General features: G+C 37.0%; 1 protein-coding gene across 50 annotated transcripts in view; it reads right to left on the bottom strand.

The window, feature by feature from the left end:
* Window positions 1-23,233, bottom strand: part of LOC18438629 (zinc ion binding protein) — a 41,665-nt gene that overhangs the window by 3,106 nt on the left and 15,326 nt on the right. For 25 of the 50 annotated variants that reach the window (XR_016046294.1, XR_016046297.1, XR_016046298.1 and 22 more), the window contains 5 exons: window positions 13,187-13,265; window positions 7,377-7,451; window positions 1,485-1,599; window positions 1,340-1,397; window positions 1,182-1,253 (listed from right to left, as the gene is read on the bottom strand). Coding sequence is in view for 28 of the 50 variants with exons in the window: in XM_011626792.3 (XP_011625094.2) it covers window positions 1,182-1,253; window positions 1,340-1,397; window positions 1,485-1,599; window positions 7,377-7,451; window positions 13,187-13,265 (399 nt within the window). In the remaining 22 variants the exon portion in view is untranslated. Of the gene's footprint in view, window positions 1-284; window positions 315-1,181; window positions 1,262-1,339; window positions 1,398-1,484; window positions 1,600-7,376; window positions 7,452-13,186; window positions 13,266-23,233 lie in introns of all 50 variants that reach the window. The other 25 variants (XR_016046295.1, XR_016046300.1, XR_016046301.1 and 22 more) reach the window with 8 other exon arrangements.

Genomic DNA, 23,233 nt, shown 5'->3' with positions numbered 1-23,233 from the left:
ATGACGAAGAAAAGAATAACAGAATTAGGTATAATTAAAACAACACAAGCAAATGTACTTTCTACAAAAGACGAAACACAATGTGTCCAATAGTGCAGGAAAAGGAGCAACTGGAAAATAAGTAACAGCGCACGTGCTTTTAGGCCAAAGACATAAGGGTAGAAATGCAGTCAAAATAGCATGGTTATACTTTCTACACGACCCAACTGGAATTTACAGAAACCACAATCTCCAACCAACTATTAACAAGGAAGTGACATATTTTAGGAAAAGAGAGAATTTACCAGAGTCATGTTCAGATCTTCAAAGAAAATCTGTTAAAGCCGTAAAATGGATGATAATGTAAGGATGATTGAACATGGACAAAGAAAGATCAGCAGTAAACTACTTGGCAGATCCAGAGCAATTATCAGCTGATACATGCCTCACATATCAATAGTGAATTGTGTACATTCCTCCAAATCAATAGTGTATTTGCAACGTTTTTTGGATGAAAATATTCTGAGACTTCCGTTAAAGAGATCATTTTCTTAGCAATACGGGTTTTTGGACATTATTTATTGGTGAATTTTGTCCACTGACCAGCATTTGGTACTTGAAAAGTAACCATTGTAAACATTTTAGTCTTATATTCATATGGTACAAAATAAAAAGTGTTGTTTAATGCAACGGGCAGTAATGGAGATCCATGAAGTCAATCTGCTCATGATCTGTAAGAAAGTAGTTTTGCAGTAGAATTATTTCAGATGGATAACTTTATAATTTTAGAAGAACTAGGTGATTGATTCTAATGAATAAATTACAGTGTTGCAAAAATAGACACAAACAAAGATATTCATATGGGCAATATTTAAAGTGCTCCCAAACTTTGGCCCTTCAGGAAACTAACATCCTTCTGCAACAGTAGCTCCTACTGAATGCAACTACGATTTGGAGTTTGATTATTCATTTTATCTCACCATGTTCATGCGCATTTTTCAAGACAATTTCATCAACTGAGGCACAAAAACATATAATAATAATAATGCATAAATCCAAAAGCTAGGACAAGACGCATACACAAAAATGTGCAATACAATTAATTCAAAATATGTACAAGTACGTGCGCACTCTCAAACTTGACAATCCCTTTAAAAAACTAACAACAATCAGTTGAAATTAGAGAAGGTGATAAAACATACCATTTTCTTGTATTCCTCTCCCACATAAGCTTCAATCTATTCACAATTGAATCTGGACCAAGAAACCGACACCTACAAAACTAAAAGGCAATTATCAGAACAAACAGAACAAATTAACACCAAGAAAGAAAGCGGAGGAACTCTCAACAAAATCTTACTCTGGCAATGATGTTGGGTTTCCCACATCTATAAACAGCAACATGAAACAGTCATTTCCTGGTATAACAAACCAATAATTGTCAAATCTGCACGCACTTATTTACAGCTGAAGAAATAACAGGAAAAGTTAAACAAACGACGTACCCAGTGCTAGTTGGACAGAGGAACTACAACGCTTGGATCTTCCCGACTGAATTACCCAGAGCTCCTTATCAATCTCGTCTATAGTAGACCAAAGGTCCTGAAATATCTTTAAATGCTGAACAACATATCATATGAATGGTTGTTAAATTTGGCAAAATATAAGTGCCAAGATACTATTGATCAAGGAAGAGCTACATATGAAAGCATCTAAGTAGCATTAAACTTGGAAAATAAACTGTACCATTAGAATATAAACTTCGAAAATGAACTTAGGCTTACTTGGAAAGGAGACAACACTCAAAATGAAAACAAGATGGATTAAAATGACTGAAGGTGAACAGAACTAGATACTCTACATTGAAATAAAAGTTGATAACTTATTGTGAAAACCACCATTGAGATCCATAGTTTTATCCAATAATCCAATACATACACATGCTAGCTAATGCTAAAAATGAGTGACCTGCCCACAAGAATAATAATCCAAAACTCATCCTAGTAAATCTACTCTGGCAGAGGATGAGGAAGAATTGATAGAGCAAGGCGTCATGAAGTTCACAGCATTGCCACTACTTTAATGATGATGTGAGTCGGAATTGATCCTTCCAAGTCTAGACAATGTGAGGTGAACAGAGAAGTGTGGAGAGGAAGAGCCATAGTTCAAAAGAACGAACCACTCAGCGCCTAGGCGGCCACCTAGGCGGTAAAACTGGGCGGCCTGCACCCTCCCTAGAGGCGAAGAACTTTTTTATTTTTTTTCTCATTTTTTTCAAAGATATAAAAGTTAAGAATGATGGCTTTTAGGTTCATCCGAACCCTAAACCCACCAGAACCCCTTTTAGAGTAACAGAAACCTCAAAAAAACTACATTTCATTGGATCGAATCATCGAAGTGTTTTTCAAAGTTTGAAGTTCAAGCAACCAAATTAAGTGCATTTTTTAGATTGCTTGTTTTATTTTGAGATGCCTTCTTCAGGAGTTAGTCGGAGTGGAGATCCGAGTTGGAAATATGGATACAACCCGAATCCAAATGCCAAAAATTGTGTTAGATTCAATTTTTGTGAAAAAGATACAAAAAGAGGCATAAACCGGTTTAAGAAACATCTTGCCGGTATTAAGGGGGATGTTGCCCCTTGTAAAAATGTTCATGAAGCTATCAAGGAAGAGATTAAGCAATTTTTAAGTTATGGAAAAACAAAACAAGAACAAAATCCTTGTCATAGATCTATTTCTGCTACTCCTAGAAAAAGTGATCCGGGTTGGAAGTATGGATACAACCCAAAACGAAATGATAAAAATTGTATAAGGTGTAATTTTTGTGAAAAAGATACCAATGGTGGTATTAGCCGATTCAAAAAATACCTTGCTGGTGTTAAAGGTAATGTTGCTTCTTGTACAAAGGTTCCTGAAGCAGTTCGAAATGAGATTAGACATCTTTTGAATTTTGAAGAACCAAAAAAAGATGAAAATAAGCATTGTTCTATGGAAGTATCTTCTCCAGTTTCTAGTCGGAGTGGTGATCTGGGTTGGAAGTATGGTTATAACCCGAATCCAAGTGATAAAAATCATATTAAATGTAATTATTGTGGAAAGAATACTAATGGGGGCATTTATCGGTTTAAAAAACACCTTGCCGATATTACAGGGGATGTTGCCCCATGTAAAAATGTTCCTGAGGCTACCAAAGAGGAAATTATACAATATTTGAGTTCAGAGAAGCACAAAAAAAAGGCTAGAGCAGCCAAGACTCCTAGGGCCCCATCTGCACAGACTACACATACTAGTAAGAGGAAGGTAGAAGAAGAAGAGATAGATTCAGAAGAAACTGAGGAGGACGAGCATTACATTGAAGAGGGAGATGACTCTGATGATGATGGCCTCGACTCTGATGCATATGATGAGGCTAGCCCTATTGGTGTTCCTTCTGATGATGATGATGATGATGACGATGACTAAAGACTCTTGTCACTTGGTGCTGACTGCTAAGTGTTGAGTCTGTTGACTGTTGTGTTGATTCATGAGTGTTACTTTTGTTAGACTGTATATTTTCTAAATTTCTATATATTTCTGACTCTGTTGTGTTGAGTGTTGACTTTTATATCCTACACTTGTATAGTTTTACAGTTTACTGTTTTAACAATATGGATTATCAAAATTCTCGTCTCGACTTCTATCTTTTTTTTTTTTTTTTTTTCAAATTGGAATATGGTGTATTGGATTTTTACTTTTTTTTCAACTGGGCAGCCACCTAGGTTTTGGGCGCCCGCCTAGGCACTAGGAAGCCTGGAACCCCCACGCCGCCTAGGACCCTCCTAGCGCCTTTTTATACACTGGGAAGAGCTGAATTTGCAGCTCATTTAAGTCAGTTCAAGGAGAAGGAATTGAATGGGAATCTAATGCTTTTAGGAGCCTAATAAGAGATGATCGATTAACAGGGAAATCCTCATAGCATTTGGTTCACTTCCTATATAGCATAATAAGGTCAACATGGAGGAAGAGAGTCGTGCATGACCCAGTAGGTATCTCCAATGACAATCTCCAACTGGCATGTGAGAATGTGAGGAAAGTACTAATTTTAGTATCCAAACTAGCAAGGAAGGAAAAGGGAAGAGCTCAGGGCATAACCTGGGGCATGCTTCTATCCTGAGGTAAAAGAAGACAGCAAATCCATGGCCAAACCGCTAGGATAGGCGTAAGGGACAACAATGTATGCTTTATTTCATTTGTTTACTTTGTCATCATGATGATACCATTGTCTTTCACCCATTTGCAAACAATATAACCCTCCCATAGGGAGAAAAATACAAATTCTCTTGAAATGGCCCTAGACATCCACCATTTGGAAATAAGTTGTCCTAGTGGTGTAAGGTGTTTTCCTTCAATACAAACTTCAATCAAAACAAGAGGACAGGAGGCCTTATAACTCATGATAAGCAATGTGAGGATGGTGACGCTCATTAGACCTTGAAATATGGACCTCCCTCTCATAAATGTCTTCTTTATATTAGTAATGTATTCTATCATATGTTAATATGTTTATATCTATTTAGTTAACATTATCAAAAAGATATGTTTATATCTATTATCTTTTAGGAATCTATATTAGAAAAATGAACTTAAACAAGAAAAGAATATAAAATACCATCTCAAACGAACTCCAATTGCGCTCACAACCATAACATCTAATTGTCAAACTCAAGATCCGAATAGCCATCTTCTTGAGGTGTGGAGCGCTACTCCCATGTTGTCTCCACCCCTGGGCTGCAATATGTGGGCCACATTTATAATTAAATTAAGTATTAAACCCAATGATGTTGAAGAGGAGGCCACTTCTGCTCCCTTGTGGAGATATGTTACAAGGGTCGATGGGCAACCAAAAAAAGGTAACAAAGGGGCCAGAAACTGGATGTACAATTTCAATTGTAGAGAACCTCCATACACTGGCTCCTATGTTTGTTTGCGAGCCCATTTATTGGGCACCCCCCTGTGGCAAGTGTTTGAGGGAATTGCAAAGTGTTCTAAAGTATCAAGAAAAGAAAGGGAGGCATTGAAGCAAGAAGAGGAAGAGGCAGTTAAGCTGCACGGGAGGGTAAAGAAGCAAAAAACTCCGTTCTCACCAAAACCTTCTTATTTCTCTTGAAACCTCAGCCCATAGAAAAAGACAAACTCTCTCATACGTTTGTGCTCAAGTGAGGGAAGAAGTTGATGCCACAATATCACGGTTCTTCTAACGCTCACAACATCCCATTCAATGTCTCCAATGGCCCCAAATTCCACGAAATGGTATATGCCATTAATCATGGGCCAAAAGGCTACATGCCTCCTCAATATGTTAGGACATCCTTGTTGGATAGGGAGAGAAGCAAGATCGAGAGGGCACTGGCTTCCCTGAGGAATGATTGGACAACCTATGGTATCAAATGGATGGAGCAATGTTAAAAATGATTCTTTGATCAATGTCTTTGCAGTTTCGAGGGTGGAGGCAATGTTCCTCGATGGACATGATTGCTCTTCCAAGGAAAATATCAGTCAAAACATAACCAATATTCTTTTGAAGGCGATAAACTCCATTGGAACCTATAACACAGTTCAAGTGGTTACTGATAATGCTACAAATTGACGATGTGTAGGGACAATAATCCAACGCCGCCATCCCAACATTTTGTGGTCAGGATTGTTTAGCATACACTATGAGCCTCGTTATGAAAGACATTGTTGATAAAGATAAGAAGAACCCAACTTTTAGTTTTGTGCAGAGTCACTACCATGATGCCAAGAGAGTGATAAAATATATTCAAAATCATACTAGATGAGAATGAGAGGGGCAGAATACGACAGCACATCAGTGATTTTGTAAATAATAAAGGATCTTTAGCATCCATTTCCGATAGAGGAACTATGGTAGTTGTTTCGTGGTGGGATCTATATGATGGTGTGATCACTTAATTATACTCTCTAGCTGTTAAGGTGTTGTCTCAAAGTGTCAACTCATCATGTGTCGAGAGATGCTAGAGTACATATAGTTATATTCACAATGTTAAGAAGAACAGGTTAAATGCTCAACACTCCGAGTCATTAGTTTACATTTTACTACAATGAAAGGTTGTTAAGTAGACTACGATCAGATTATGGAGAGAAGTACAAAGGGTGGGATTTTCATCCTAATGATGACAATCTCGAGGACGACGCTGGGGCTTCAGAAGCATTATATGACTGCCTTGATGCTGATGATGAGGCCCGTCACAATGCTCCACTACCAAAGCATGTCCCTCTCACAACATCTTCAGGCCTTGACGTATGTTTGGCATGGACCATTCCCTCTCAGTCCCAGACAACCAAGAATCCTACCACTCAAGGGTCATCTTCTTAGAATTCAGGCTCCTCTACTTCAATTGTTTCCCAAAGGCTGGCTCTCCAAAGGGGCAAGAGGAAAATAAAAACTTCTCTCTCTCTCTCTCTCTCTCTCTCTCTCTCTCTCTCTCTCTTACTTTTGTCCACTTTCCTAATGCAGATGAAATAATGATATAACAAATATATTCTCACAACTTAAGAGGGATAGCTTACTCTTTTTGAAATAGAAGAAAAACTTGAAGAATCTCTATGAATTCATCATTGTGATCCTACAAAAGTTTAGATCGCCCGGTTTTGCGAACACTGTCCAAAACTATAAGAATTTGAAATAATGGAACTATGACTTCAAAGTTCAAGCTAAGAATTTAAAATAATGGGACTTCATGCTATGCGAAACAAGGGTCTGGATTCTACCATCATAGAACATATGAATCCTAAATAATAGGAACTTGGGACTCCATGGTAATTACTAACTCGATATCATTACGTAATGAAAGTACACAACATGAAACATAAGATTTTGATATATGAAAACATTGGACGATAGCAGTTGGGAGAGTGGATATATTCTGAAATAGAATCGGATTCCAATTTTAGATGTAACCCGATCCCCTTTTTTTGGGAGCAAGATCCCAAATTCTAAGAACCGGAGTCCCTACAACTACAAGATCCCTCAACAGGAGCCACAGGATTCCCAAGGTGGGACCGACCCACACCACACGGTTCCGTAACTATGGTGCAGACATAGGGGATACTAGTCAATTGGGTGTAAAGAGAGGTTAGTACGGGTATTTACAAAGTCAGCGTCACCTAGCAAGTCAGGTGGACAAGAGCTAGAGGAGGAGAGAAGCATCGAAACAAATGGTTTGCAATATAAGTTCGGAGGCATTTTATTTACTCCTCTCATGCTGAAGTTACAAAATTACATTTAGCATTGACCGTGCATAAAGACAAGAACATAAGTTATTAGGCAAATAGCATGATCCATCGAAATGGTAATGTCCGCTAAAAGAAAATACAAACACGCTTTAATTAAAATACCTCACGTAATTGATGCAATGCTTCTTTTAAACTGGATTGTTTTGACCATCGTAATTCACAAACATAAGGCACATCCTGGAGAAAAAACAATACTCTATTAGAAGACCGTGTATTCATATGATGACTTGAATCGCCATTCTCAACTTGTATAGAGCCATTGTTAGTGAACACAACACCAACATGTCTATATTGATAGACAAATAGCAAACAACAAAATCTCGAGAAAAGAACAAAATATCAAGCCTCATAATCCTTATTGTTAAATTCTAATAACTTCACGTATCATCATTAGAAAAGCAAGTAAACCAAACATCGATAATTTCTTAAATTTGTGCACTCAAGACATGTAAATAATATAATATGAAATTCATACTTTCAAACAATGATTTCAAGAATGACACATAATATCTTTCACAACAACAATAGTGCTGACTAACGTTCCATACCCCAGCTAAACTCAAATAAATAGATGTCATAAAATTGCTTACAAAGTTTCCGAGTTGTCACAAATTTATACACGACAAACATATATTATAAAAGGAAGGAATAATTAGAAAGATGGGATGTGTATTCTTACACTAAGAAATGGAATTTAGATTTCAAAGTCATCTATGAAAAATATTGCAGACCCTTTAATATTTATAGAATTCTAAGAGGGGTCCAAGACAATGGGTGGAGTAGAGCTTCACCACCTTGGAGGCTCAGATCGGATCTTAGAGGCCGATGTGGATAAAAGATATGGTATCTATGACACAGGTATTGGAGGCTTTTACATGACTTTAGAGCCTTTATGGACTCCTTCAAGATGTGCATTGTAACCCTGCAACAAAACATGGCCCTTGTCAAGGACTTGTGCAACTCTATTGATAGACTAGGCTCTCAAAGTGCGAAAGTGCCAAAGCTCAGGGCATTCAGAGTCGTGAGGAGCTTCAAGGAAACATATGGTAATTGCAATTTCCAGCTCCAAAAGCTTCTCTCTCTCTTTCTCTCTCTCTCTCTCTCTCTCTCTCTCTCTCTCTCTCTCTCTCTCTCTCACACACACACACACACACACACATATTAACCATGCCGTTTCTGTATTTAAATCCTTTCTAACCATTGCCCCTTCCATCTCTAAATATTCGTTATAAACATGCCTTTCCACTCTCAAACTCCAAATTGTGCCATTTCTCTCTCAAACTCCTTTACATGTCAAAATGCATCATTTCTCTATCTAACTGTTTTCTCGCTATAAGTGTGTCAATGTGCCCTTTCTCTCTCTATCTCCGCTAACCCAGCCATTTCTCTAATTAGTCTATGTAATCATGCCTTTTCTCTCTAGTCATACCCTTTATCTCTCTCTCTTTTTAAGTCCTCTCGATCTCTCTAACCATGCATTTTCTCTATCTAACTCCCTATAACTCCTTTCTCTCTCTAACCATTCTCTTTCCCTCTCTAACTCTTCTCTAACAGCACTCTTCCTCATTAACTCCTTTCTTTCACTAACCACAAATCCTCCCTCTAATCTTTCCCTTTCTCTCTCTAACTCCATTCTCGAATGTGCCCTTTCTCTCTCTAGCTCTTACTTCTATAACCATGTTCTTTTTCTCTTTAAGTCCTCTCTCTAAACATGCATCTATATAACTCCTTTCTCTATGCCCTTTCGCCAACTAATTGTGGCTTTTTTCTCTCTTCCCTTGTCCTTGCTCTCTAACCATGTGCTCTGTGTATGTGTGTGTGTGTGTGAAGCCTTGAAGCCCAATCTCTATGAAGTTTTGTCAGATCGTGGTGAAGCCCTATCTCTGTATTCATGAACTTCTAGACAGGTTATCAAACAAGCAAAACTTCAAAATATCAATATTTCTAGCCAAAGTTCTAGAAACTTCCAGGTTCTAGCAAATCCCCGACTTCCAATAACCCAACAGGCACCAAGGTGTTGGAGAACTTCCCAAGGGACATGGAGTAGTATTTTGTGGTTCCTTGTGCCCCTGGGAAGATCAAGTAAGCATGTGTATAGTGTACCTAACCGGTGGTGCCAAACACTGGTGGAGGATGCGAGTCAAGGACACTTTAAGGCCCAAGGTAAGCACTAGCTTGAAACAATAGCGGGATAAAGATTATTTACTGCCAATACAGCCTAGTTGAACGCATTAGGTTCAACAAATACTGCAAAAGACTGGTTTGGTGACGAAGTATGTGAAGAATTTCACATCTCTCAAGCAGACATATGGACCTTGACCCAGGAAGATCGGTTGTTCTTACTTCATGTCCACACTTCAAGGTTGAGCCCAAGCCTAGCTGAGGTGAGGATTGGCCTTAAAGGTCTACTTGCGTGGGGCCTAGACCTGCAAAGGGGGCAAACAAAGAGAGAGGCACCCTAAAAGGCCTTCTCAGCCTCCTCCATTTGCAAGGGAGCCCACTAGGTGAGGGACACAGCCCACAAAAGCAGCCCCTCAATGTAGTTCAACCAGTTGAGGAGGATAAGGGTGTACAGCACAAGCTTGCTCAAGGCAACTATTGAACACAATGCAGCTGGAAATGTGATTTCCAGGCTTGGGAGGGCCGAGGCCAAAGATTTTTGAGGCAGTCGAGTCATGGGAGTCAAGTGATGACTTTAACCGTGCCACCACGTAGAGGATGTTAGCGAGGAGGGTGGACAAGCGGCCAAGTTCGTCTTGCTCCCTGCTCCATGGCAGATAAGGCATCCTGAACCAATGAGGGGTACAATACTAGGACACATCCAGGCACAAGACTATGGATGTGATGGTTTAGACAGATGGTCAAGTATATGGGACTTGGTGGATCACCAAACCAATAGGCTTAGGCTTGATGATCAAACCATTACAGACATGACCTGCTAGGACATGGGCATGGTCCACGTGCAAGGCATGGTCCACATGCAAGAGGCTTACCTGACCATAAAACTGGACAAGCTTGTCAACCTAGTGATCAAGTGTGGAGTTTGAATTCAAAATGTGATGGTTTAGACAGATGGTCAAGCATATGGGACTTGATCATCAAACCAATAGGCTTAGGCTTCATGATCAAACCATTAGAGACATGACCTGCTAGGACATGGGCATGGTCCACGTGCAAGAGCCTTACCTGACCATAAAACTGGACGAGTGTGTCAACCTAGTGGTCAAGTGTGGAGTTTGAATTCAAAATGTGTAATCACGCCAAACATGGGCTTGTGTATCTGCCATAGGCCATGTAAGAGAGTGTGAATGCACATGTAGTGGACCTGGGTGGGTATTTACAGCCAAGTAATGACCATGCTGTTTGAATTGGCATGCATGGGCAGTAATGACTATGCAGTGGGTTATCAAACCATTATCCCCACTTGCACCCCCTCCCACCAATAACGATCCATGAGTGACAAGTCATTGATGATGAGGCTTGGGCTGATCTACCTGCGCCACCAAGTGGTAGCAATAATGATGTTCGAAGCCTTAATGGCCACATAACGATGGGTGACGATGTGATTATCTAGGTGCATACTAAGGGCCAAATTAACTACAGTGGTTGGAAGAGAGAGCAGAATCTTGGGATTGACTCATGGTTCAAGCTCCATACATTGGGAGAGTTGTTTAGCAAGCTTCCAGATATGTATATAAATATATATATATATATATATAGGGTGTAGTTTGTATATGGATGCATCCGTAGGTGTAGAGGTAAGGTGCACCTTCAAAACTTTTATCATGGAATATAATTTTGATGTAAAATGTTCTTAGGATTATCTCAAAATCCATTTTTATATCTAATTATAAAATTTTAAATTTCAAAAATGGTTAAAATCAAGTAGATCTATAAACATATGAAAATCTTGAATATGGACGGTGTAGATAATATGTTGTAAAATGCACTATTTCTGAGACTTAAAATCTTTTTATTTTTTATGGTCATACATCCCAATGTCGAGATGATCAATCAAAGGGTTTTTTCAACATTAAAACAAACTTTTCCAATAGATATTTTTGGTGCATCCGTAGCTATAGAGGTAAGGTTGCAACCATATATAAACTATATATATATATATATATATACATATATATATATATATATATATACATATATATATATATACATATATATATATACATATATATATATATATATATATATATATATATATATATATATATATATATATCCTATTAGCCCACTAGCTAACAACTACAGTATAACCCAATGGTCCAAATTGAATATGGGCCGAACCAATGGTTATGATAGCATTTCGTATTTAAATTTTAGTTTTTTTTTCTACTAATGCAAATCACTTGAAATTTTGAGCATTTATTTTTCAAAACTAGGAGAATCTAATAAAAATATCTAAAACATAATTCGCAAAACATAAATTGACAAAAATACCACTAAAACTTTCCAAGGGTATTTTAGTTCATTTATTTTTTGTGAATACTTTTTTAATATTTTTATTAAGTACGCCTTGATGAGAAGAATCAATGTCTAAAATTTCATGTGATTTAGATTTGTAGAAAAAATATTAAAATTATAGTACGAAATGAGGTCATGACCGTCAAATCGGCTCAAATTGTTGGTCTAACACTGTAGCTATCAGCAGTATCTCAAGCTAGAAAATTGTTAAAATGCCAACAAAAAAAAGAGAATGATGGCTTCAAAATTTAAGACCTATTGAAATTTGCTTCAAGCCAGGATTATGCCCACATTTTCATAGCGATCGAGATCCCTTAGTCCTTTTTTTTTTTTTTGTGAGAGCGTGTTTGCATGGGGAGTGTGATCCACTCAGATTGGGGAGCGTGATCCACTTTTGAAGCTCCCCGCATCTATGACATAAATCCCTAGCAGTGTTCGCAAAATCGAACGGGAACGGTTAACAGGACATGGGCTTGGAAGCGGTTTAACCGGCTTGATAGGTAAAATGGCCGATTCAACCGCTCTAATTGAGCAATTTCTGGGCGGTCAAAAAAGTGTTGAAAAAAAATAAAAAAGATACCAAAAAATCTACTAAATTATGAAAAGAATATAAAGAACGATTAAAACAAAACACATTCAAATGAAGTTGAAAATTAATGAAAAAAATAGATTTTAACCCATTTTATATTTTCCAAAGGCTACTTTTAAAATTTTCTAAAAAATATGGGAAAATATAAAAGTAAGTATTAAAAGAACAAAACAATTTTTATCTTTGCTATAATGTAAAGAATATTTAAAAATGCATTACAACTCAAATTCCTTATTTTTTAGAATTTATATACATTTATTTGAATTCTTTTTTTTTTTTTAAATACTGGTTGATCACACCTAACTGGCCAAAACCGGAACCGGCCACTGGCCGGTTTTGATCTAACAGGACGGTTAGCGATTAGATCGAGCGATTTTGCAAACAATGATCCCTTGCCATATGTGGCGATATTAGACCAAGTATACTAAGATCTAATAAGAGTGGGCCACGGCCCTTTTTTATACGTTGTACGTGCCTTGCATACTTGTTTGTTATATTCCGCTGATGTTGGCCTTCCTTCAGTAAAAAGGTTTAACTTTGGCTTGGCTCTGCCCGAGTTGGCTAAGTGAAAATTATCCCTTTGATAACCTCTTAAGTGGTGTAAAATTCTATAACATTTAGAAATTATTTATCCTTTGCTCCGTCTCCCACTTCATGCAATTAAATTCTTTCAAAATACCAACCTAATGCATTACAGTTTTTGTGATCGCATTATGCAAATTAAAATACATATGGCATGATTTTGATAACCATTATTAATTAACAAGCATTAACAGGAGCATCAATTAAAACAACCAATAGGAAACAGAAAATTCATGTATGAACTACATAAAAGGTGACTAACCACTAGGACTGAAGGTGCACATTCAGGATATTCTGGAGGCAATGTTATTTCCACTATATGCTCATGGTTCATCGTGTCGCTGACATTCAAAGGACAATGATCAGTTTTGAACTCAAACAAATCAGAATATTCAAATAAAAACGTATATAACAATGATGCAAATGTTCCATCAAACTTTATGATTAACTTGGAACATTTTTGGCTTGCCCGAGAGATCTCTAACAAGTTCAGAAGATCTAAGAAGCAATGTTATACAACTAAAATCACATGCCAAACCTACTCCCTATTTGCATTTCTATTGCATAGGTATGGTCTAAATAGTCTAAACCATACTTGCAAGGATCTTCTAACCAACGGGTCGATTCCACTTCGGAATCTCCCCTTGCTATCCAAGGGAATCTTGTTTTTAAACTTTGGAATCTCTGTCCTTCCTATTAGGGATCAAAATTCTAAGTTCCAAGGGATCCAAATTCTTTTGCATTACAATATAACAGTCAAGTATAGTAGAGTCTAGCATTATGGTGTAGAATAGTAGCATATACTATATCGTATAGTATAATATTAAATAAATCTATAGAGTAAATTCAAATATTGAAACATACAGCAGAGCAGAATACAGTATTCAGCATAGTATTGTAGCATAATATAGTATAGTGGTATGCCTTACACTACTGTACTAGTTAAGTGCTATACTGATCTCGAGGTCCTACTTTTCAACCCGATGGTGCTCGACCCTATATAATTTATCATTTGATCGAAATAAGTTTGGATCGAGGGCCCCCCACATATTGGGATCGAGATCACTAGATTTTAAGGTGTACAGACCAGGACTCATACCATAGAGAGATTCATGATTCTCACAATCTCATCGTCCGATCGTGATCTGGGATCTGATTCGATCCGAAAGGAAGATATTATATTTCAATGCCCATTCGAACTCTACAAGACCAAAACCAGGATGGAAACAAATGTTGTATGAATGTGTATGTCATGAGTTGTATTTTTCTTTCAATCATTATGTGTCATGGGCCTTAGTGAAAATGAAGGCCACAAAGAGATGATAAGCGAAGAAAGAGTGCATGATATTGTGTAATGATCATAAAATTATCTCTGACAACATACTCCCTGGATTCAGGACACAAGCATCCGTAATCTTCAGAATTTTCCCAAGTATTTGCTGGTCACATGTTATCCTTTTGGTCAAGTTCCTTTTGCTTGACTAACACTGTTCTTTAGCTCCCACTATGCATGCATACTCATGGGTAATTCACACATCTCAAATCTAATAAAATACCATTGATGTGGTTTAACTTTTATCAATCCATAGGTTCATTGTTCTGAAACTTACAAAGTAAAAAATCAATGTACTGCAATGTTTAATTGATCAATATCATTATCTTACTAAACATGGGTTGCTTTAGTCTAATAGTTTTCCAAGGGTGTTCAAAAACAACTACAATATATTCCCTTTGTTTGGCCAATTTCTTGTGTTGGTATGGCTATGAAAGTATTCATCCCACGATGCTTAGAGACAAGAGTCTCAACGGGTTTATATGTGGGGATCTTGCTTAGGCCATAGGGGACAGAGAGAGAGAGAGAGAGAGAGAGAGAGAGAGAGAGAGAGAGAGAGAGAGAGAGAGAGAGAGAGAGTTGGGGTTTTCAACGCTTTCAATCTGTTTGTGCATAAGACACACACATGCACAAGAGGGAGGCCAGGCCTGCCACACTAAGGCCATGGCTATGGCAGTGGGCGAGATTGAGGTCAAGGCTTTGGGCTAAAATCCCTCCTTTTTGCTGCCCAAACTCGTTTCACCACAGTTAAGCTGCTTACCCTGCAGTTTACTGATAAGCTCAAACTCTCACCCGGTGGAGCCCTCTCGGCCTTAAAAAATACTCCCTACCTTTCACCACAGTTAAGATTGTTTCTCTCTTCGCCCAAACCACAGGTGAACAGTGGACAGGTGGCCGACATGAACAGTGACAGTTGTCATGAACAGTGGACAGGTAGCATGAACAGTGGACAGGTGGCCGACATGAACAGTGACAGTTGTCACGAACAGTGGACAGGTGTCATCCTTATCTTGAACAGTAGTGAACAGTAGAGCTGCAGGTGACGCCTTATCTTGAACAGTTGTGAACAGTAGAGCGACTGGTGGCCTTCTAATCTGTGTCATACTCTAGAGGCAATCCATCTAAATCATAACTTGGTGATGAATGGTTGGATGGACTATGTGAGGGGCCAGTATAAGAATCATCACTGGAGCTATCAGTAGGTCCTTCAGGCGGTGGAGGGTGGTCAGCAAGCCATATATGTAATTGATGTAGAAGGGCAGCAGTTCTGGGAGTCTCATCATTCCATATTGTTGTTCCTGCATAGACATCCAAAGGAATCCATTCTGGCTGGATTCTGTTAATGTAGCACATGAGGATTTTTAGCTCTTTCCATAGTTCAGTTTGAAATAACCAAAAGTTCAGGAAATTAGAATCATACCATCCAATGGTTTGGATATGGGGGTGTTGGGTGATGAAAGTATGTTCAGAATAAATCTGGGATTGAAGGTCTTGATGAAAGGCTATAATAACATAAGGTCTATGATAATAATCAAAGGATTCGGTCCATTGATTATAATGGTAATGTTTCAATAAAAATTTATAAAAGTTGAAGGCTCTGGGGTTGGGATAGACATAATTATTCCATTGTATGAAATGACAATGTCTGAGATAGGATAATAATTTTCTCACATGGAAATTAAAACAGATATGATGGTTTTGGGTAAGATACCAGAGAAAACAAAGGGCTTCCTTAGGCACATTTTAATAATGTCTGGTTTGGAATAAGGATAAAAAAAGATATTTAGGATGGCATCGAATTCCTTGAAAACATTCTCCATGATTTCCGATTAATATTTCATGCATTTTCTGTTCCATAAACTCATTTCGTGCTTCCATTGTCTTGGTAAGTATGATGTCATAAATTTCATCAGGGATATCTCTTGGTTCATTCTCATCCATTCTTATTATAGCTCCGCAGAAGGGGACTATTTGAAACATAGTATCTTCAGAATATTTCTTTCGAGAAAACATATCACCTAAAATATTGTTCTTTCCAGAAATATGTTTATATTCAAAATTCCATTGTGAATACCAACTTGCCCATCTGAGTAACTGTGGATTTGGGAGCATCTTATTTTTGAATTTCAGCATATTCGGGAAAGTTGAAAGATCTATTTCTACCATGAAAGAATGTCCTATTAGATGAAATTGGAATTTTTCAATTCCTCTTTTTACTGCAAGGATTTCTTTAAATGTAGAGTGATAATGAAATTCAGATTCTTTGAATTTTCCGCTTTTATATCCACATATCATTCGTTCTTTATCTTTTTCTTCAAGTAAGATGCATGCCCAAAATTCATCCGAAGCATCAGTTTGTAAAATCCTTTTTGCTGTAGATGGGATTTTTAAATAAGGAAGATTATGGGAAAGTCTCTTGAGCTCTAAAACACACTCAGTCTGTTTTTTTGTCCAAGGTGGTGCTTTTTTCTTCAGAAGGAGATAAAGTGGACTAGTGAAGAGAGTAAGCTTTGGAATAAAAGAAGACATATAATTCACAATTCCTAGAAATTGTTGAATCTGCTTTATGGAAGATAAAATATCTGGAAATTCTAGTAGGTGTTTTGCTATATGAGGCTGGAGTTTATACATTCCGTTATGGAAATGCATACCAAGGAAATCTATTTCTTTCGTAGCAAAAACACATTTCTTTTCAGAAAGCATAATGCCATATTTACAACACAGAGAGTAGAATTTTTCTAATAGAAGTATATGACTATCAAGATCTGGAGAGAAGAGAAGTATATCATCTGTATATACCAGTGCCTGTGTAGATATTGGTTCAAAAATGTTGCTTAAAACTTTTTGAAAATATGTAGGTGCATTTTTTAAACCAAATGGCATGACAGTCCATTGAAAATGATAATTTGGTAAACAAAAAGTTGTTTTAGAACGATCATCTGGATGAATTCCTATTTGCCAAAACCCTGATTTTAAATCAAATTTAGAAAAGACGTGTGCAAGAGAAATTTGAGAAAATAGTGCAGTTTGGTTTGGCAGAGGGAATTTATCATCTGCAAGAAAAGCATTCAAAGGTTGATAATTTCTTACTAACCAAAGTTTTCCTCTAATTTGTTCTGCTCTTCTATTTACATAAAAGGCTTCACAAGCCCAAGGAGAACTTGTAGGTTCAATCAATTGTTCCTTTATCAAATCTTGAATTTCTAGTTTAGCTTGTTCCAAAAGATCAGGATTTAAACCTCTGTGAGAAGCTTTTGTGGGATTTATGTCCTCATTCTTCTTGAAGGGTAGTTTGACATAAAAGTTCTAATTTCTCCAAAGAGGGTTTTTGCATTTTTTGAGAAACTCAATATGGGAATTTGCACAGCAGTCTGTCAGAATTTTTTTTTGGATGGCTTCTAAACTGTGAGGTTGGTCTAATGAAGCAATCCCGAGTTAGGTTAGGTTCTTATAATGTAATCCTTTGGAGGTCCGTTGAAGTTTTACATGATGTAGGACATCAAATCCAAGCAATAGTTCTTTATTGGGCAAATGGGATCCTAACAGTTTGTGCTGGATAACAAGTTTGGGAAAAAGTTTTATCAAAATGGGTTTGCTAATCTGGTTTATTGTAAATTTTTCACCGTTAGCAGCTCGAAAAGATTGGTTGCATGTTTCCCAAAATTGTTTTGGCAATAAATCTGGTTTCAAGATACTGGCTGATGCTCCTGTATCAAAAAAGGTTGTTATGGACAAAGGTTTTGCATAATGTTCAGGAAGTATCTGGACTAGGACTATTGGGGTTGGTTGAAAGGGTAAACTGGCTATTTCTACATGGCTTTCTTGTGGAGACAATATCTCTGAGATATGCGTGTTGCTTATTTCATTTACCTCATTAGCGCCTGAATATGCAATAGACAATAGGGTTTCTGAAGTCTGCTCATCATCAAGAGAGAACACAGATTCTAAATCATCATCAATTTCTTCATCCAGAACTTGTGAAAGAAGGTGGATAATCTTTTTCTTCTTTTTCTGATTAGGGCAATTTTTGCAAAATGTCCCTTTTGGCCACAGACATAACATCTATCTCCTTTCTTGTGTCTAAAACTCCGAAATCTTGATCTTCTAAGAAATTTAAATCTCTTGTATTTTTTCTGTTGCCTTCTGTGTTTGAGGTTTTTGTCATCTTTTCATTTAGGTGGACAAGTACATTGTTTTTCTGAATTGCATTTGATCTTGAGATATGGTTTATCACAAGATTCTCCCAATAGGTGCTTATTGTTTTCCATTTCTTTGACAAATTCAACTTGGTTGCACAGTCTTTCTAAAGCATGGAGAACATATTGATATAATTCACCAAAACTGGTGTTTTGAATAGTAAGCCCCTGATTTTCTATAGTCTTTGTAGCTTCTTTACCAAGAGTTGGAGGTACAGATTCAAGAAAAAATTGTTTTGGATTTATATCATCAATTCCTCCTATCTTATGGTACCTCTTATTCATTTCTGAAAAGTGTTTTTCAAGATCTTGTCTCTTGAATGAACAACATTTGAATTGAAAAAACTCTTCTCTTGCAACAATTTGTTCATGTTTGACTGGTCCTGAGAATTCAGCTACAAGATAATTAAGAAATTCAATAATGGAGTCACTATTTCGCAACTACATTTGCCTGTATTCTCCAAGACTTATGTACCAGTCAAAAAGTCTTCCTCTTAACCTAACAATGACTTTAGAATTGTACCAGCTAAAGAATTAGCCGGATTGAGCATTTCAGAATGCATCCATCCTTGGATTTCAATTCTAAAGCCTTTGGAGGAGTCACCATATGTGGAATGTCATCAATTCTAAAGCCTTTGGAGGAGTCACCATATGTGGGGATTCGTTGAGGTTCTTGGTTATGAGGTGGTCTGAGGTCTTCTTCCATTAAAGGGTCAGGTTCAGGTGGTTGTTCTGGAGGATTCATCATCAAGAAGGATTCAGAATCCATAGAAGAATATGTATCTTCAATAAATGTGTCAGATGTATCAGTCATATCATCTGAGGAGTGGGTTCCATTTTGAATATTAACTTCAGGCTCTTTTGTTAAGTTCTTAAGAAAAGAACTCATATCATTTAAGGGTTTAGAAGGAATATTCATTTAAGCTGGAACAGAAGAAGCCACAACATCTGATTCAGTATCAGAATTTTGGAACATTTGTGTTTTTTGTTTTGGTTTTTGGGAATCAGTGGAAGGATAGACTGTGATTGGTGGGGAAGTCGTTTGGGGACTGGGAATTGGATATTGGGATGAAGATGGGGTGTGCATATTTGGTTGTTTTCTTAATTGGGGAAAAAACATTGCTTCAGGAAATTGTCTTTTCTGCTCAAATGTCCTTAATGGTCTGAAACCATAATTTTTGGGAGAAATGAGATCAGTGGCTGGGTATAGAGTTCTTGTGGGAGGAAAAGGGTCTGGATTTCTTAAAGTGGGATAAGCCTGGATATGTGGAATTTGTAATAAAGGTTGATACTGGGATTGGTATTGATACTGAGGATATTGGGATTGGTATTGAGATTTCCAAAGGTCTTTTTCAAGCCTTTGAAGTTGTTTTTCCAAGGAGGCTTTCTCTTGTCCTTTTTGAACTAGCAAATAAGATTGCTCATTGATATCTTTTACTGTGTACAAGATATGCATCAATTCTTCATGCAACAATTGAATTCTTTCTTTCAATTGAACTATTATACCTGATAATCCTTGAATCAGGGTAGTCATTGCATTTTCCCTTTCTTCTATCCGAAGTAGTGCTAAATTTTGGGATTTTGCATTCTCAGCTTGCCAATTTAAACTAGCTTCGGCTGGAGAAATAGACTTTTGTAAACCAGTGCTATCTATTGCATTGGGATTCTTAATTTTCCATACATGCTTTTCATTTTCTTGGAGTCTCTCAAAATGATGCAAAGGAGGAAAATTTGAGTTATAATTTGAACTTTGCGGATCAAAAGCTAAACAGTCTGGAATTTGTTTATCGTCTGCATCATCCCATCCTGAAGAAACTATTTCTGAAACAGGGATTTTGGATTTTTGATTTGAACATGTATATGTCACATAGTAATCCCATTTTCCTGAGCTTTCTCCAAGCAAATCAACAGATGAATCTCCTTCCATATATCTTTGATGAAGATTTTGTTGTGATTTTTTCTTCTTGTTTTTTCTTTTTGGAAAATCATCTAAAACTTCTTCACGACAAGTAGAGCAATCACAAGTATCAAACCAGTTATGACCATCATCAGTTTTTTGTTCATAAACTGGCGTTCCTGTTTTATCAAAAGCAACAACAGGAACTTTTTCAAGCAATCCATGAAATTGGGTTGGAAATATTTCTCTAGTCTGGTTCTCTAGAATCCTTTAATTTTGGAAATTTATCTTCACAGTTCCATCTGGCATCCTAGTCATTCTAGAATCTGATTGCATCAATGGCTGATATTGATTTTGAAGAGTTTCATAATTTGTCACCCATGTAGATAGAATCAATTCAAGCAACCTTTCTCGAGAGATTTGTCTAAGAATATAATGACAGACAGGTTGAGAATTGTTATCGACTTTGATAAACAGTGTTGTATGTTCTTGTTCTGGGGACAAAAGGGTAACTATATTAAAAGCATGGTTCTGTAATCTATACAGCATTTGATAATGGAGTGTAGCTACACTGGCTGTTTCAATTTGTTTGGTTCCTGTAATTTGCAACTGGACTTTAAAAGCTGAACTCAGATGAGGGTCTTTGATAGGGATATTAAAATTTGGGAAGAACGTAACAAATACGGTTCCTGTGTTCAAGGTTGTTTGGACAATTCCAATACATGCATGCTGGTATTCTAAAAACCAAGAATCTAGCAAAGCAATCCTAGAAACTGCTTCCATACCTTTTCTTCCATGAAAAGTCAGAGCTAGCTTTATGGCGCCAAAATGGATATGGGTATATCCTTCTTTAAGCCATAGGGGGAATAGGTTACTAGGTAAGGTAATGGGAACATATTGTTCAGTTTGGGTACAGGTATTTGGTGTTGGTCAAAAGAAGAGGCTTGAACATATTCCTTTATAGCTTCAGGGTTCTTTTTCCTACACAATTTTTTGATTCTTTTGGTCCAATTTAAACTAGACTTATCATAGACATGATAAGGGTTTATCAACTGAGAATTGGTTTCTGAAAATTTTTCAGGGGAATAAGTTATTTCAAAAAGGTGATCTTGTTTTGAAGACATAGGTCTGAAATTAGAACTAGAAGAAGGGGTATCATTTACAGAGATTTCTGAAATAGTATCTTCTGCCATTATATTGACTGTATTTTTAGAAAAGAAGGTAAGGCCAGCTTTCTTTTTGCGTTAACAAAGTATGAATTCCCACCACGGCTTTCCTGCCTTCAACGGAACTCCTGTTATGTTAACATAAGAAAACATCGACAGTGGAATGACATCAACACTTGAAATCAACCTTCAGTACATACCATGTTTTCTGATGCGAGAGATCCTAGACCAGCTAGGCAGACGCAGAGCATACTAATCTCAGTATGAACTAGAGATTAACCCAGTCAATATAATAAACACAATTAGAAAACTAACTTGGCTTTGATACCATTTTAATAGCCAATAAATTCACCCAAAAAAAAAAAAAAAATAGCCAAGAAAACTCAACTTTGATATTCAAAACCCTCTATAAATAAATCAATGAGTCTGAAGTTTGCTTCAAACCTTGATACAACGAATTTTGACTGCAGTAAGATTATAACATGTGATTTCTCACAGTGCTCTATGGATAATTTTAATTTCAAGCTCTTCCGCCAATTTGTTCCCTTTGATTTTGAATCAAATCCAAACCCAAGCCAAGTGAATTAGAAGGAAAATCAGTTTGATGACTTCTTTTCGAAGGCTTCTACTGTGCATGCAACTCACAAGAGTTCATAGTACGTCAATGGGCATAGTCGTAGCCTCGTGGTATATTCCACAAGACCCAATTGCATCTTGGAATTTATTAGTCGAGGAAGATAATAAGAGCATTTCATGCCTTTGGGTCCACCATTGAAGAAGAAGTTCAAGTCACTTTTGGATAAGCTCAAGTTTTCACCTAATTTGGTTTCTGGAAACATCTTGTATTTTCAATGTTCAAGCTGTAAGGTTAGTTTTGAATCTTATTTTCAGTCTTACAGAGAAGTACAAGCTTTGTGCTCAAGATCAAGATTGCAGTTTTCTCTGAAGATATCCTAAAAAATATCCCTCAACCTTTTTGATATTATCAATATGCCAAAAGGACCCCTTCTATATACCCATAACCATTTCTGCATCTAATTTTTTATTAATGCTAAGTATGCCCTCACTAAGGGTGTGTTAGATCCATAGTGCATAACAATGCTACAGATCTAATAGAATCGTGACAGGAAAATAATTATAGAAAATACCCCGCGGACATCATACATCCCTTGCAGCGCCAGAGACCTATTATATGCATGACGCAACAAAGCGTCTCGCACCATGGATATAATGTGTCTGTGGCACCACAAAGCACCACAAATATATTATGGCCATGGGGCGCGTTTTTTATAGATTATGCACTAAGGATCTACTATATCCATAGTAAGGACAAACACGGTATTAATAAAAAAGAGAGGCACATATGTCTATGGGTTTAAAAAAAGGGAGATCTTGGTATATAGCTAATATCAAGAAAAAAACAATTTCTTTTTTCTTTGTTTTGCACTATTTTAAGAGATTGCAGTTTACACCACAATTAAGGTATGTCTCGTTCGGATAAGGTATATGTCAGCCAGTCAATAGAAATACATAATAAGTGGTTTTCGAGTGCCCAAGACCCAACAATTTCAAGGTATTAAAGCATTTTAACAAGATGGCATCAAACTCACTGCAGTTTACGAACCAATATCTCATCTGCTTGGATCAATTCGAAAGTGCCAACTCTAAAAGATGGCAACAACATATTCTTTTCTTCTTTAGAACCTTGAGGATCATG

This window comes from Amborella trichopoda, chromosome 12, assembly GCF_054954075.1.
Source record: "Amborella trichopoda isolate Santa Cruz 75 chromosome 12, AtrichopodaSantaCruz75HAP2 v2.0, whole genome shotgun sequence".
Taxonomy (NCBI): domain Eukaryota; kingdom Viridiplantae; phylum Streptophyta; class Magnoliopsida; order Amborellales; family Amborellaceae; genus Amborella; species Amborella trichopoda.
The sequence above is the reverse complement of the archived record's forward strand: the minus strand, read 5'-3'. Positions and strand labels throughout refer to the sequence as shown.